This window comes from Cygnus atratus, chromosome 9, assembly GCF_013377495.2.
Source record: "Cygnus atratus isolate AKBS03 ecotype Queensland, Australia chromosome 9, CAtr_DNAZoo_HiC_assembly, whole genome shotgun sequence".
Taxonomy (NCBI): Eukaryota; Metazoa; Chordata; class Aves; order Anseriformes; family Anatidae; genus Cygnus; species Cygnus atratus.
The window spans coordinates 22,524,004-22,539,645 of NC_066370.1; the positions used below are offsets into that span (position 1 = coordinate 22,524,004).

The 15,642-nt window shown below is 39.6% G+C and overlaps 1 protein-coding gene across 2 annotated transcripts in view; it reads left to right on the forward strand.

Annotated features, from left to right (window-relative positions):
• The window catches only part of GOLIM4 (golgi integral membrane protein 4), a 32,467-nt gene extending 17,063 nt beyond the window's left edge, over positions 1-15,404 (forward strand). Inside the window, exons 6-16 of one of the 2 annotated variants that reach the window (XM_035557151.2) lie at positions 1,250-1,332; positions 1,894-1,977; positions 4,864-5,031; positions 5,820-6,152; positions 7,422-7,660; positions 8,234-8,313; positions 8,783-8,892; positions 10,133-10,300; positions 11,039-11,107; positions 13,104-13,184; positions 13,528-15,404. In XM_035557151.2, the coding sequence (XP_035413044.1) occupies positions 1,250-1,332; positions 1,894-1,977; positions 4,864-5,031; positions 5,820-6,152; positions 7,422-7,660; positions 8,234-8,313; positions 8,783-8,892; positions 10,133-10,300; positions 11,039-11,107; positions 13,104-13,184; positions 13,528-13,680 (1,568 nt within the window). In that variant the 3' untranslated portion in view covers positions 13,681-15,404. The remainder of the gene's footprint in view (positions 1-1,249; positions 1,333-1,893; positions 1,978-4,863; positions 5,032-5,819; positions 6,153-7,421; positions 7,661-8,233; positions 8,314-8,782; positions 8,893-10,132; positions 10,301-11,038; positions 11,108-13,103; positions 13,185-13,527) is intronic. The other variant, XM_035557152.2, reaches the window with a different exon arrangement.
• Positions 15,405-15,642: the final 238 nt, after the last annotated feature.

The window sequence follows — 15,642 nt, forward strand, 5'->3', positions numbered from 1 at the left end:
ACAGGTCATTCACGTACAGCCTATGCCTATGATAAGTTACATTTTCTTGATGATTTTCTGTGGCCTTTCTGAAAGCTCTTCATATTTGTGCCTCATGTTCCTGTCTAGATTAGGGAAGTAGTAAGAAATGTATCACTTAGAAGCCCATTAGTGTCAGAGGCTGGTTTATCATACCATTCACATTTTTAGTTCTAAGATTCATATAAAACCTGGAGAAATAGGTTTCCCTCTTTGCCTTTTGTTTACAAAAAAAAAGTTTTTAAAGAATTTTTATCACTTCTATCAGAGATCTAAATGTGCCTTTTTATGAAGACAGTTTACATACTTTGTTTCTCATAGACCTAATTTTCTCTGTCTTTCTCAGCTCCTCTGAAACGTGTTGCACCTGTATACTGAGGGGATGAAGTATTAATTTTTTACTCTTAGCATTCACCTTCCTATTACAGAGATTTCTTGCAGTTTGCAGAACTCTTCAATCCTAATTATACAATAGCATAGAACAAAAGGGTGAGGCATTCCCCATCAAGGGCCTTTGGCCACTTTCTGCCATGTGTCACTAACACGAGTTAGTTTTGGAGCTGTCTGCCGTTTTGTCTGCACAGTATTTTGCAGGCAGAGGCTGTGTTTATTAGTTCTGCCTTGGCACCACACCAGTGAAGTCATACAGTGAGCTCTTGGACTGAGCTGGATTGCAGCCTAGCAGCTTGGCGTGTCAGTAGAGCTTGCTTGTGTCTGCTTGCAATATTCCACATCACCATAATGTAACAAGTGGGAAGAAAAGCCCCTCTCCCTGGTCCCAGAACGTAGTGCTGCTTAAGTATGCTGGCCGTCTGGGCACCTTTTCCAAAATAATAGCGTAGTCCTACAGAACGAAACTCACTCACCAGATGTGATGTGGGGGAAGAGGGAAGAGCAGAGGGTGTCTTCCTCTCTACATTTTAAAGATTCAGATTACCATAATGAATTTTGCCATCTGCAGTCCCTAGAATGAACAGTAACGCGTAGTTCCAGTTGCACAATGGGTGCACCAAAATAAAATTTAACCAAATATTAAGTTTTCTGCTTAAAAATGTAAAGTTCTTTGGGGGGGGGGGGGGGGGGGGGGGGGGGATGTAAGGTAAGCAAATCCTACAATTACTCTAATCCAGTTTTACTATAGGAGTTGTTTAGAATTAATTGTAGGTCATGTTACAGTGCTTTAGTATTATAAATCTGGGTTTAACCTCTCTATTTTGTTTCTTTTAAACAGAATCCTTGTATAATTTACGGGAGGAGAACAGACAGTTGAGAAAAGCTCACCAAGACATTCATACCCAGTTACAAGATGTAAAGGTAGGCTTTGTTTTGAAGGAGAACTGTCAAAACAATTGGCAACAAGAACAAATTTCTCAAGTTTTAACAAGCCAGAAATGGGCTATAACAAAGAGCTGCATTTATCTACTGTGGCAAAAGAAGAATATAGCCAAACTGGATTTCTCATCTTCTGCTACCAGCATTTAAGGAACATGCTCATTTAAAATAACTAATTAAAAAAGACTAAATTGGAAGAGAAGTATTTAGTATAGAAATTGGAAATTTGACTTTAAGTAATGAACTGTGTGTTTGCCAAAAAGAACATTTCCCAGCTCTATTTTATCAAGCATTTATTGAAATCGACTCCAATTTTTAGTTACATAAATTCTGGCCTTCAAATTTTCTTTCCTGGCACGCTCACTTTCTCTGTGCTTAATACGCATTCCAGGTTAAATAAATAAATGCTGTTATGCCAACACGGTATTTTCATTTTGGAATACACTGAATTATCTTCTTAGTTCAGAACCCCCCAGGCTACCTAATTTACCTTTAGAACGAACTTTGTGAAACATGTAATGTTCTTTTTTTTTTTGTGTGTAGCAACAGCATAAGAATTTACTCTCCCAGCACAACCAGCTTGTAGTGACATTGGAAGACCACAAGAGTGCACTAGCTGCTGCACAGGTCAGAAAGGAAAGCAGCCTGTAGTAGCTCTAACCTTCCTTAAAACTCATTTCTCTTAGTTCAGCTGACTGTAACGTTCTGCATGTAGCCTTTCGCATGGGGAATTTGCAGGTAGCACCATGCTGCACACTGCAGAGAAATGCATGAGTTAAAAGGTTGCTTTTAAGAAGAAGCTGCAACAGCTTAGCTGGCTGTCAGAAAACACAAAGCTCTGTTTGTAGGCCCAAGAGTGCATGTATTACTGGTAAGAAAAGTACCTCTGCATTCACAAGAGCTGTAGAATACCTTCCTCTGTCTTCTCTGATAGAACTTCTGATAGTTTAACGTCTCACTTTCTGACATTCACTTATATCACTTTTAAAGACCTCAATGCAGATGGATTGATATATCATGAAGTTCCATTTTGTGTACAACTAGAAGGTTTAGAAGGCTACATACATCAGTGCTACAGAGATCGGGTATATATGGAAGTATGCAAGTGCCATATGAAACCTAAATTAGGTTTTTGTTTAAAGAAAAAAGGCAGCATTGTCTTAAATGCCAATTTCAAATGATCTGTCCACGTAGCTCAAACTTTGCTAGACTACGGCAAATTCAGTCAGCTGTACAGCCTGCGTAGGTCACAGGGGATCGGAAATTAGGAGTAAGGAAGGAAATTTTGAGCAAGGAAGACTTTGGTGAAAGATCAGAGGGAAGGTAATGAGGCAGCATGAAGATACTCTTATTCTTGGCTAATTTTCTTCATTTGAGGGTTTTTCAAGGTCCAAAAAATCATGAGTAGCACTAAAAGGACTGAGTTTATTTGAGTTCTGCTTGTTTTGTGTGTCACATGTAGATATTCAAAAGATAGGGAAAGACCAGAAAAGCCCCTCAGAGAATAAACATGTGAAGATTCTTAATTTCCAGCACTAAAACATACTGGAAGCTAATTGTAACCTCTCCTCCCACTGGCCCTATTAGTTACATGGTACATATTTGCTTATATCAGAAACTCACCCAGAGCAGATTGAGGATCTGATGTAAGGTCCACCAAAGCCAAAGGGAGGCTCCTCTTACTTCTGGCTTTTATTCAGTTCTTTATTTCGAACACCTGTGTCACACACAGCCTTTCTATCTGCAATCAGAATGTGGCATTTCTCATGGAGAACCTTTGTTCAAGTGGAGGATCTTGTAGAGCCTTTCAGAACAGAAGGCGTTCAGCACAGTCATGCAGTTTTTCCTGCAAACTAGATACAGAAAGTTCACAAGGAATTATTGCTTAGAAACACAGCTCTGTAAATTACCCTGCTGTTTCTAGGTGTATTCTAGACATAAAATATCAGTAGCTAACACAGCACTAAGGTACTTGTGATCTGAATCTTTACGGCGTTGTGATCTTCGTCCTTTCCCATAGCTCAAACAGCCAGACAGATCCTTCATATATTTTTACAAACCCCATCTGTCTGCCAGCATTAATACCTTTTAGGCTGTGGCCTTGGATCGCAGTGTTCAGCTTAGAATGATTTGTATGGTGGGGTGGAGTACTTTGATTCTAGACGTGCACAGTTTAAATATCCACATGTCGTAGTCTCTCTGCATGGTCAGTGAGTGGGGAGAAAAATCAAAGATCTGTGTATTAGTCTTTTGTTAAGTAAATACTGTTTTTTACTCTAAAGTTTCTTACTGGCCTCTCCAGCAGCTAATCAGGGAACAGCAGTGCTCTTCTGGAATGATGAGTGTAACTACTTTGAACTCTGCTTTGCTTTGCTTTTAGGCCCATCCGTTTTAATGGATGCCATAGTCTTTTGAAGATGCCTCGAGGTGCGTCTAGCTTGAGAGCTGTTATGCATTGCATCATGTCAATCCGTAGCACTGTGGATATTGTTTTGTATGAGTATCATGCATTGTACATCAATGCATCGTGCCTGTCTGCTGTACTATTGATTGCTATGATACCACGTAACACACACAAAGTGACACACACAGTGCTGAGTGTAAAGCGTAACGGTTCTAACCTGAACTCTTCAATGACTTATGAAATATGCACCTCTGACTTCAAAACAGTAAACACTCCCACCACCTCCACTGGAGCAAAAGAGAAACCCTGTCACGGGGCACCACCTCTTGCCTGTGCAGTTGGTCAGCTTTTATAAGTCTTACGTCTCAAAAATTTTACTCTGTTCTTCTTTGCTGTATAGACAGTGACTGGTGTGCCAGTCTTGCTTCTCACGCTGGACTTCAAAGCTTGTTGAAAATACTCTGATCTTGTACAGAGTTAAACTGCAAACCAAAATACAACATCCTACTGTTGCATTTTAGGAAGACAAATTTACATTTTGTCATCTTTTTTTTTCTTTTTCCTTTTTTTCTTGCTCTTCACCAAAGGTGTTCTGTGACTTTCTTTGCCTCAGTTGTGTACCTTGACTGTTGTCTTTTTTAACACCTGCCTAAGTGTTGTGGAGTTGGCGTTTTCACGATGTGTATATAAACTCCTGGCTCCAAAAAAACTGAACTGCTTTCTAGTGGTAAAGAAGTTGTGGTGCTCTTAATTTCCCTCGCTTTAGCCTACCAAGAAAACTGAATCATCCTCTTCTGACAATTCTCCTGCTTGGCATGAAAAAAACAAATCTTCGTCTTTGTCCCATGGGGATTTTTCCAGCATCTTTGTATGCATGTGCACTTTGGCTGAAAAGATTGTGATGAATCAATGCTCTTTAGCGCATGGAAACAACCAATCTTAAAACCTCTCATCCCCGCTCCTCCCCAGTCTTTGCTCTGATGTGAATATCGAGTCTTTTTCTAGCATATGTCTTGCCAGCAAGTTCACTCAGGGGTGACTGTTTTATTAAAAGAGTTTAATTGTTTTTTGTTGATCGGGACATGGTGTAATTAATGTGTTGACTTTAGTCCCAGGTGGAGGAATACAAACAGCTGAAGGACACACTGAACAAAATGCCAAGTTTCCGACAGTCTGAGAAGTTGAAACAACCAAATGAGCAACCAGAGGTGCGGGCACCGTCTCCCCACAGCAGCCTCCCAGTACACCGCGAAGCTGTGGCTGAAGAGCCTAAGGAGGTACAGAGCACTGACTGGAGCTATGGGAAATAGTTCTCATTCAGCAAAACACTAGCTGTGTGCTCAGCTTCCATTAGAAGCGTGTGGATAATTATACGTGTTTGTCACTTCTTGAATCAGGTAGTTAGGAACAGTTTAATTTGATTGAGTAGTAGAAAACTACGGTCAAGATGACGTTCAAAGACCTTTAAAACTGTTTTATGTAAGCTGTTTTCAGAAGTTGCTAAAAATATGAAATTTAATAATACGCTGTCCCTAACATTTTAGATATTTCATGTGTTATAAAAAGCTCTAGCTTAGTTCTGAAGAAATTCTCTCTTCATGCATTTCATAAGGTTTCAGGGGCACACTTGAAGTCAGTATAGTTAAAATTGACATACTACCTGATGCTCAAAGATAAAAAAGGCAAAGATGTGAGTAAAGTCTACAGGTTAAAATGCCAGTTGTGTTTTTGTTTTACTAGAGTTACTGACTGGCAGAACCAACAGGAAATAAAAACACAGAGCATTCTTTTTAGATACAAAATCGTAATAGTTTCACTCCACCTCAGAATAAAGTGAGGCTTAAACTCCTGTTATGATGCTATTGTGCAACGAGTTGTTTAGCTATGTAGAGCCAGGAGCCAGGTACTCATCCCTTTTGGCAGGAAGGGTAGTTTGTTCTGAGGCAGGCACTTGGCTCTCCTGACTACAGATCCGCTACTGCAGGCTGGAATAAAGGTATCCATATCTGGTCTGTAGCTCTGTTGAAAATATGAAATCCTTAAAGTCTTGTGCTTGTTTTTTCAGAATGACAAACCAAAAGAGAGAGAAGAAATAAATACCCAGGAAAGAGAAGACAGAGCTGAGTCTTTTCATCTACAAAGAAGGCCTAATGAGGGCCAGCAGGCCAAAGAACTGAACATTCAGGAGCAACAAGAAGCTGGAGAGGATGATGAGCAACATGTTGATCAAGTTGAAGAGGAACACAAAAAAGAACTTGAGGAGGAAGAAATGGAGCAAGCAGGTCAGCCTGAGCACTTAGAAGAGGAACAGGATCAAGTACCAGAAGAACACGAGTGGAAGAAACAGGAACAGAAGGAAGAAGAAACCAACATGTTGGGTGAACGTTCTCAGTCAGAGGTATGGAGCACTTCTCTTTCCTACTAATTGATTAGATTTGCTGTTGAAATGGAGGCATCTCTTATCATTGCTGGCCCTATATCGCATTCACCTGTTCCTAGATAAAATCATACTTATAGAAAGCTTGGGATTCAGAGCACTCACCTGGTTTTAGGTAAAACTAATGTCATATTTATAGAAAATTTGGGATTCAAAGCACTTAGATGCATAGGATTCAGGCTCAACTTCAGCACATGCTCACTGCTCTGCTTGCCAAGTGCAGCTTAATGAACATTAATTCTGCTGATAAAAAGCAACAGATGGAAGAAAAGAGCTGTCAGGTTGAATCCTATCTCATGCTTTAAATTTGAGGCCTGTGGTAGGTGATGGAAAGAAGATAGGTGATGAGCACGAATCATAGAATATCCTGAGCTGCCAAGGACGTCTGTTCAGCACTTTGATGAAGAGATGTCCCACCTTACTAATTTGATGCATCTCAGCAAATTGCAGAGTTTCCTTTTCAGGTATAGCTGCCTTCTGTAAATGCTTCCATCCAAGGGTTCGCCGTCATTTAAAAGGGAATTTTAACAACAAGATGAATATGACTAAAATAGTCAGGGAAAACCAGTGCAGAGCAGTGGCAAGTCTCGCTCTGTGCAGCTCTAAATAAAACCAGTGAAACCTGGATTTACGTTCCAGATCGGATCTCCAATGGAAAATACGTTTTACTGATCTCACGTTAGGCCTTGTAAACACTTACTCTCCTAGCAGATTAACTGTGCAACTCCAGTGGGATGAGAAGTCATTGCTGAACAGGTGCAGCGGATTAGAACAACAGCGATAGGTTAAGCTGTGAAAGAAGAGTTACAATTTGGCTGTAAAGAATGTGCAGCGTCTCACTTAAGGCTCACAAGCAGCCCCTACTGAAACTACCCGTAGTCAATGGAAGCCTATTTACTGTCTTTATTGCCAGCCCTCAAAGCTTTTTCTATCCGGTAACATGTTGGCTTTTTTTATTAACGTGTAAGAAATGCATGGCTTCCCCAAGTCCATTATCCTCTTAGCCATGTTCTCCACAAACATGTCAGAACTTCCAAAGTCTGCGCAGTGAAAAATTAATATAAATTTAAACAGACAAAAATAAACAAAAAATCTTGTCTGTAATTTTCTTGATTGCATGTAGCATCAGTGTAACTTTCCCTCTTCTTTTTGGTGCTATAGGTTTTCTGCATGCTTGCTTCTGATCATTGAATCTAGGATTAAACTGTGACTAAAACATTTCTCTGACAGATAACACCAACAAAAGCTGTAACAAAAAGATATAAGGCAGCCTATGAGCAACAGCTGGAGCAGCAGCACCTTGCAGCCCAAAGAGCGGAGGAGGCCGATCAGCTGAGAGAACATCAGGAATCGCTGCACCAGCAAAGACTGCGAACACAGCTATTGAGGCAGCAGCAGCTTCAAGAAAAAGAGCTTCGGCTACAGAAAGAGGCAGAACACGGGGAAAAACTCTATAAAAACCAGCTAAGGTTAAATTCTTTTACATAAGCTTGTTATGGTCTGGGCTCTGGGCTTCATGGCTTCCACCACACAACCACTGACAAGAGGCTGGTTGAATGCTATAAACCTGGACTGCCCAGAAACTAGATAAATACAGTGCGCCGCATTTCCTTCTTTCCAAGGATAAATCTGATTGCTATTTTTAAGGGTGGTTTTTGGTGGATTTTGGTGTTGTTTTGTTTTTTTCCCTTTTACTATAGAAGCTTCTGATGTCTCGAGTGCGTGTTCCAGTTCATAGCATTTTGCTTTGATTATGGACTACGCTAGCTTAGGAGTTTTAAAAATACAAGTGAGATCCTGTTGGTATATATCAAAATATAAGTACAGAAGTTAGTACAGGGGAACAAATGACTATTGGTTCTATGCAAAGCACCTTCTTTCAGGAAAGGTGATCCAAAAATACGACAGCTAATAGAGAGCTAGACTGGAACCCGTTCTGGCAGGAGCTGGGAGAGGCAGAGATGAGGTAGGGTAGTTTGTTTCTTGAAGCAGAAACATTCTTTTTGAAGCTGAAATGATGAATTTGCATTTACTTTTCTCAGTCAACAGGCTCGTTATGATAACATGGACCATGACATTGTACAAGGGGAAGAAGAGCAAGGTATTCAGGAAGAAGAAGCAGGTAAGATAACATTTATGCCCCTACCATGTTCATAGGTTCCCTCTGAACTGCCTTTCGTGTGAGATTTTAATATCCAGTTTGGATTTAAATGAAATACAAACTCTGTTTAAAACCCCAAGCTCAAGTAACACTGGCTGAACTGACTGACTAAAATACAGGTGTTAATAAAGATCCTATCCATATTCCTGAAAAGAAGAGCGCCCTTTTGATTAAGCCACTAGGATTGTGTCTCTGTTACATTCCTGGCTCTGCCTATGATTTTGTCTGTCTTCAAATTGCATAATCTTCCAGTGTTAGTTTCCTACTAGCAGTAAAATAATTCTGTTGGCATTATCTGTTTAGTAAACACTTCAGGGAGAAGCTGCCTACTGCTAAAAGCACGTATGGAAGCTAGTATATAGGAGACTGTTTCTTAAAAGGGCTAAGTAGAAACTTCTGTAATACAATAATAATATCAAAAATTTGTCAGCTTATGAACGTGACAACCAGCACCAGGATGAAGGTGAAGACGATCAGAATAATGCAAATGAACAGCAAGAACCAGAACATCAAGTAGAAAATCAGCAGGTTGACGAATCAGTGAGTATGAATTAAGATGCTATGGATTGCAATTGTTACTGAAATGAAAACCCAGAAGTCTCATCTAACATAATTATACATTGCAAAAGTAAGGTGAAACAGAGGTCTGCTAGGAAGACAAGTTTCACAGTTTAAAGCTACATTCGAGATCTCTTTAAAGTTGCTGTTACTGATTTGCGAAGAAATAAAAAAGAGCTTTCTTGTTGGAAGCAAGTTGCTTTTCTACATTCCTTTGATCTGTGCTTTATGTGGAATAAAGGATTTGGACTTAGCTGGGGCTGAACAGGGAAAATCGGATTCAAAAAAATAACAAGTAATTCACTGGTGGTCAAAGAGTGGTGACTATTTTTTTCTTTCTTATCATTAGATAAGAGGGTGAGAGCCAACTTAATAACCACTGAAACCAGCTGGAGTCTTCCCACAGGAATCTGTGATCACTAAATCAAAACCTTTTCAGTATCGAAGAAGTGTGAGCTCTTGAAAGAGAACATAACTGCAGCGCTGAATGCAGCCATAATATGGATTTCACAGAGTTTCAGGAGATCCAGTACTGTGCTTTCCCCAAGTTCCATCTTACTTGGTGTAGCAGAACATAAAGTGCATCATTTTTCCTCCCCTCGCCTTCAGCAAATTTATGTGTATAGCAGATATTTCAAAGGAACTTTATATTGTCATTTATAAAGATATTGGAAACGCTTTTCTTGAAAAAAAAAGGCAGTAATAAAATGCTCATTTTTTGAATGGTAAAGTGTGATGAAGACTGCCTGTGTTGGTGTGTGTTTGGGATTTTTCCTCCATGCTCCTGTTAACATAGATGAGGTCAATATTATAGGACAGACTGATCATGAAAGATGTCATCAGCTCTTGAGCTGTGTACATTAATTAAACTCTTAGGTATTTTTTTTAAGCTGGTCTTATTAGGTATTGTCAGTTGTCAGATAGTCAGTAAACAGAGTTCAGCAGCTGATGTGAAATAAGTCATCAGCTTCATTCCAGGTTTTAGCATGCAGTTCTGTACTCTTAGCGTGTGTTCAGTACTCTTTCTTTCAGAACTGACAATTCTCTGTTGACTAGGTTTTGATGTAGTGACCCCTGATGTCTGTAGAGATTCCAGCTGGTTTCAGTGGGTATGGAGTTGGCTCTACTATAGAGCTCGTGCTCTAGGGTAGCTTTCAAGTGAAGTGGAATTTGGCTGTGAGATTAAAAATATGTATTTAATATTCATTTCTGAAAATTACAGAAGGCAGCCATGGAAGATTTGAACCCTGCTGATGACCCCAACAACCAGGGAGAAGATGAATTTGAGGAGGCTGAGCAAGAGAGAGAAGAAAATCTACCAGATGAAAATGAAAAGCACGAGCAGAATAGCGAGAAACAAGGACATCCGGGAGTGGAAGAGCACCTAGTGGTCAGTAAAGGGAAAGAAAGATCTGCAGGTCCCCTTTAAGAACAGCGTGTAGCACTGCCTGATGACAGAACACTGAACTCCAGTTTTAAAGATCTTTTTTAAACCACGTATGACGTGCAGGTAGAAGTATGAAACTATTCCTGGTGATACACCAGTACAGCTTTCATCACGAGATTCACTCGGCAAGGTTCTGTAATCTCACACTTAAGGGTGCCCCTATTTCCCTTCCCATAAGCGCCTGCAGGAACTCCTGTTCATACGATCCTACTGTTTTTGCACAAATTCCTGCTGTGCTGTTTCCATGCCATCAGCACTCAATCGACTGTAAGCATTGGTGTCCATTTCCTTCTATGGTCATTCCAGTGAATGCTGCACACTTGAGTTGTGTTCACTCTGTAAACTTCTCTAGGCAGAGATAATTTGTATTTTTATGACATCAGTCTTTATTGGTAAGAGTACGTCATTGTCTTCCTGATTAGTATGGAAAATCTCGCTTTATTCTGTGAAATGAATTTTATTTTAATCATTCTGCTGTCTATTTTTTAATTTAGGGCAATTCTAAATCATGTAGCCAGGCTATCATTAATGCTAATGAAAGCACTATAACTTCGTATGCTGTTATTGTTCCTTTGCCTTGACATAAAGTCTTCGGTCCCAGAACAAGAAGCTTTAACCCTTGGTCTTCTAAAATTAACAGGTATGTACGCAGAGCTAAATTTTAACGTGATCTTTCTGCAGATGGCAGGAAATCCTGACCAGCAGGAAGATAATGTGGATGAACAGTATCAGGAAGAAGGAGAAGAAGAGGTAAGAAAACAGATGTAAGGCGCATGTGGACTCACGTAGCATAGCAAATGCTCGTTAACTTTCAATGTTGGTATCGTTTCTAACTGCAAAATGAACCCAAATCACTTTGCCAATGGTAGTTTCTGACTTTGTGAAACTTAGGGAGTCTTTGCCATTACCCTGCTCTCCACTAATGAACACATTTAGTGTTATTCATGCTTACCTGTTGTAATCTATTAGTGTTGTAATCTATTAGCCTTCCGTACAACACGGCATTAATTGTGCAATAATTGAAAAGATTAAGCCATTCACAATGCAAGGAAAAATTCCTGCAAACCTCAAGCCCTTCGGAGGTCACTGAAAACCTCGTGAACTTTGCACCCTTAATCACACGCCGCTGTTCTGGGCCAGCTGCTTCCTTGGTCAGCTATTTACTCTTCAGGACTGAGTTCGATTTATCTGTGCTCTTCCTAAGCAGTCCAAGTTATGTAAGCGCCTCCTGTTCATGGAGTCAAGCAGGAAGCTGTTAGCGCACTGCTTTGAACCGGAGGAAGAAGGGACTTCTCCTTCGTATGTTGAATGGCATGCTCATTATGCATGCAGCAGCATATATTCTGCTCTGCATTTCTTCAATACCTACCTAATCAATTGCTGTTTTCTACTTCATACTTAATGATTTCCAAAAGGCAATAGAAAAGGCTATTCATTATTCAGTTGTGGGGAATACTTTGTCTAGATTAGCTGGAATGCAATTAGAATTCACCAGTCCAAAATCTGGTTACTTAAATCAAATTAGGTCGTCAGGAACTGGGAATAGTTGGCGTTTGGCAATTACCTTGGCTTACAGGAAATAATTTGATGCATGTTTCATGAAGGACTAGAACCAGCGTGCTTACTGGAAGTATTAAGAGTGAGCAGCGATTGAATGGGTAATCAAGAGTGAGGTAAGATGCTATAATTAGGAACAGTTTCTTTAGTGTGGTGACTAAAATACTGCACACTGGAAAGATTATTCAGATCTTTCCAATAAATTCTTCAGTGATCTAGGTTTGATGGTTGCTTATCTTATAGCAGTAATGCCTAACCTCAAACAGCATGTTCACAAGCAGCTTTCCCCTCCTGATGGAAGAAACTGATAAATAAACTGTCCTGCTACTGGTGAAGGTTGATACGAGGAGGGAGAGAGAAAGTATTTGGCTGCTGCTGCTATCTGCTACAGGAAGGGAGCCCAGTCAGAAGCAGCAGTTGTATTCCTGCTGTTGTGGCAGGGGTAGGTGGCAGCAGTGAGTGGTGAATATTTCCCAGCCAGGTGAAATGGCTGTTTTCCACGGGGGAAGCTGAAAGGCTTTAGGGAAGCATCTTCCCCAACTCGTAGGACACCATTTAGAGCAGATGTGCACAAAAGCTCACAATATTCCAACAGAAAATCAAGTTTATTTCTTTCTAATTTGCACCTAAACATAAATAAACATAAAGGGACATGGAAATGAGGGAAAGTGCTGACATAAAAGAAAGGACGGAAGAGATTATCCTTCCCTACCAGTCCCCACTTGCTCTTCTGTGGTTTTCCAAGAGCAGTTAGCAGAGGGATCACTCAACCACTAGGAAAACATGGACAACGTTAGCATTAAATACGTACATCACCTATCAGAGCTGATATATTTATAGGAGTCTACAGGGGGATGGAATGTTGGTATTGACTCTGTGTTGTCATTATACTCTCACTGTAAAAGACAAGGAGAAAATACTGTATGCGTCAAGTTAAATGTGGAAAAGCAATTTAAAATAAATTAGCTGATGATAAGAGGGTCTGTAAAAACTGCAGTTAAAATTAAATACACTTTCAGAGGAATTGAGTTTCCTGATTTGTTCCTTTTTTCCTTTAACCTCTCCATGCCCTTTCCTCTTTTTAAGTCTTCATTCTGCAAAAGTTTAGCTGTGAAAATGTGCATCCTTACACCTCAGGTTGCTTTTTTAAAGGAAATTAAAATGTACAGAACATCTCCATGCTTTGCAGATTCAGGAAGATTTGACTGAAGAGAAGAAACGAGAACTGGAACGCAATGCTGAAGAGCCATATGGTGAAAATGATGAAAATGTGAGTACTGTGTAAACCCATAAACTCGGTGACATGACAGGATTAAACACTTAACACAGCTGTGATCATGTCACAGCGACACTGCACAATAATTGTAGTGGCTTTCTTTAGATTATAAACCTTAACATTTTACACTGTCTGAACTTCCTTTTGCTCATCCTTCCACCCCCACGTACATTTTTGCTGCTTGAAGACCTCTGAAAAGTTTTTCCTGTGTTTGGTCATTGGCTCTAACAACTCTGAGTCATTTTTTGTGTTCGTTAACTTCATCTCATGGCCCAAGAATAAACTATAATAAAACTGTCACTTCCATGGAATCTCTTACTTTTTTTTTCTTAATCAGGCAGATGAAAAGAATAATGGGGGAGCAGATCAAGAGCAAGAAATGCCAGAAGAGAACAACCAGAAAGAAGTCCATGAAGAAAATTACGAAGAGGAGGAGGAGGAGGAACGTGGAGCTGCTGCAGCAAAAACACGTAGACGAGGGGAGATGTAGTCCTCAATCTTTTGCAGCACATACATTCCTGATTTTAAGAAAAACTTTTTTAGGATATTTAATTCCCCAAAGAAGTTTGTGTTTTACACTTTTTACTTTTCTATTTAGATGCTCTCATATGTTTATATGAATACAGTATTTTGATACTCTAGATTAGGATTTCTTTTCTATTAAAGATGTACATAAACAGACATCATATAGGTTTCATTTTCTATAATTCTGGGCATGTTTGAAGAGGCCATTTTGTAACACATTTTCACCTTATCCAAGTCTGACAGGTGTTTGGTCTAATTTCAGATATGTTCAGTGTCTGAGGGAATCTATCTAGTGCCTAAACCCAGTCTGTATTAGTCAAGTTTCATCTTCCTTGACACTACTTAGGGGACTGATGGCTGGCCACACTTGTCCAAGGCACAACCTGCAGTGCTCCTGGAGGCCTGCGGGCAGTTTCATTCATTGTAATCTCATGAGATTCTTCAAATCCTCAAAGATAAGCACACAGCTATTTGCAGGACCAAGCCTCTTACAGATGCAGGGCGGTTATAAAATATGCAAGTTTTACAAGCCTTCAGAATACAGCCAGGTTAACAGCTGCTCATTTTGGCAGCTGTTTATATACAGTTAAATTATGCATTTATTTTAATGAGTATACCTAGGTACTTCAATTACATGCACTACATAGCAGATAACGTAAATGGTGCTCGGCTGAGATGTGAGCTAGAAATCTATTTAGACTTGACGATCCGTTATGCCAAATCAAAACACTACAGCTGTCACACGAATGAAAATCTCCAGAAGGAACAATTTTGTCATCCTAGTTAATATATTATAAATTTGACTGGACAAATGTAATTCCATCACCTTAGTGACGTGCTTTCTGGAGACCGCAGAGGTGGTTAAGGCATTTTAAATGAGTTGACACGATCGGTGCAAGATGTTGAGCGAAGGCCTTTACCTTCTTTTACTTATTTATTTTTAAGTCTAATCTGGAAAGATTTCTGTGTCCTCTAGTGTGAAAATCAGACTAGAGACATCCTACAGGAGCTTTTTGAACAGCAAGCATCTCTAGCACTGCATGCCTAAATGTAAGGGAGAGGGGGGCGGGGAATGACACAAAATTGTGCCTTGGTAGGCTACTAGGAACATAATCACAGTGCATGAATATATACAATATTTGTATTGGTACAGACCCCAGTTATTTAATATATGTTATAAGGAGAATGGGAATCTGGATTTCCTAGGCTATGCCCCATTGCTGGAAATGGGGCCACAGTAGCTTCCCGTGAAAGTGTGTGTTAATATATAAAAGGAGAAGGTTTGGGATTTTTCCCTTTTTAAATAATGATGCATAGCAATGTTTTTAGTTTAACTTTTTATATGAATGTAATTTAATTCATTTTTCTACTAACTCAATTATGTTTTATAGCTGGTTTCCATTTTTTGCAATTTTCCTGAGTATCCTAGACACAATGCTTATGTTTCATAGGAATATTTTCGTCAGCAAGTATTTTGGGTTTTAGTTACCATAAATCCGAGTTACCTTATGTATAAAAAAAAAAAAAAGTTTACATGATACTGTAAAATGTATAATATGTACATAATCTGCAGAATACAATTATTTTGGTAAATTGGCCTGTATTTTTAATGTCACTGTTGCAGTATTTAATTATTTGAGGCATAATAAAACTTGACTGCAGTCAATAAACTAGAATATAGTCACTGAACTTTCACAAGCGTGACAGTTTGTTTTATTTTGCCAAATGCTGTGTTCATACTATATTTTAAGATAGAGTACAGTAGAGACTGGCAGAGAGGGGAAGGGAAGGAGCAGCCATGGTGGCATTTGCAGTGAAGTGGAGCTGTGCTAAGGCCAACGCTAACAATAGTGGCAGCTTTAGCTGAGTCTTTCCTCCTCTTGCAGCTCTTCTGTTGCCCCATGGCAGAGGGCCAGGACTGGAACTC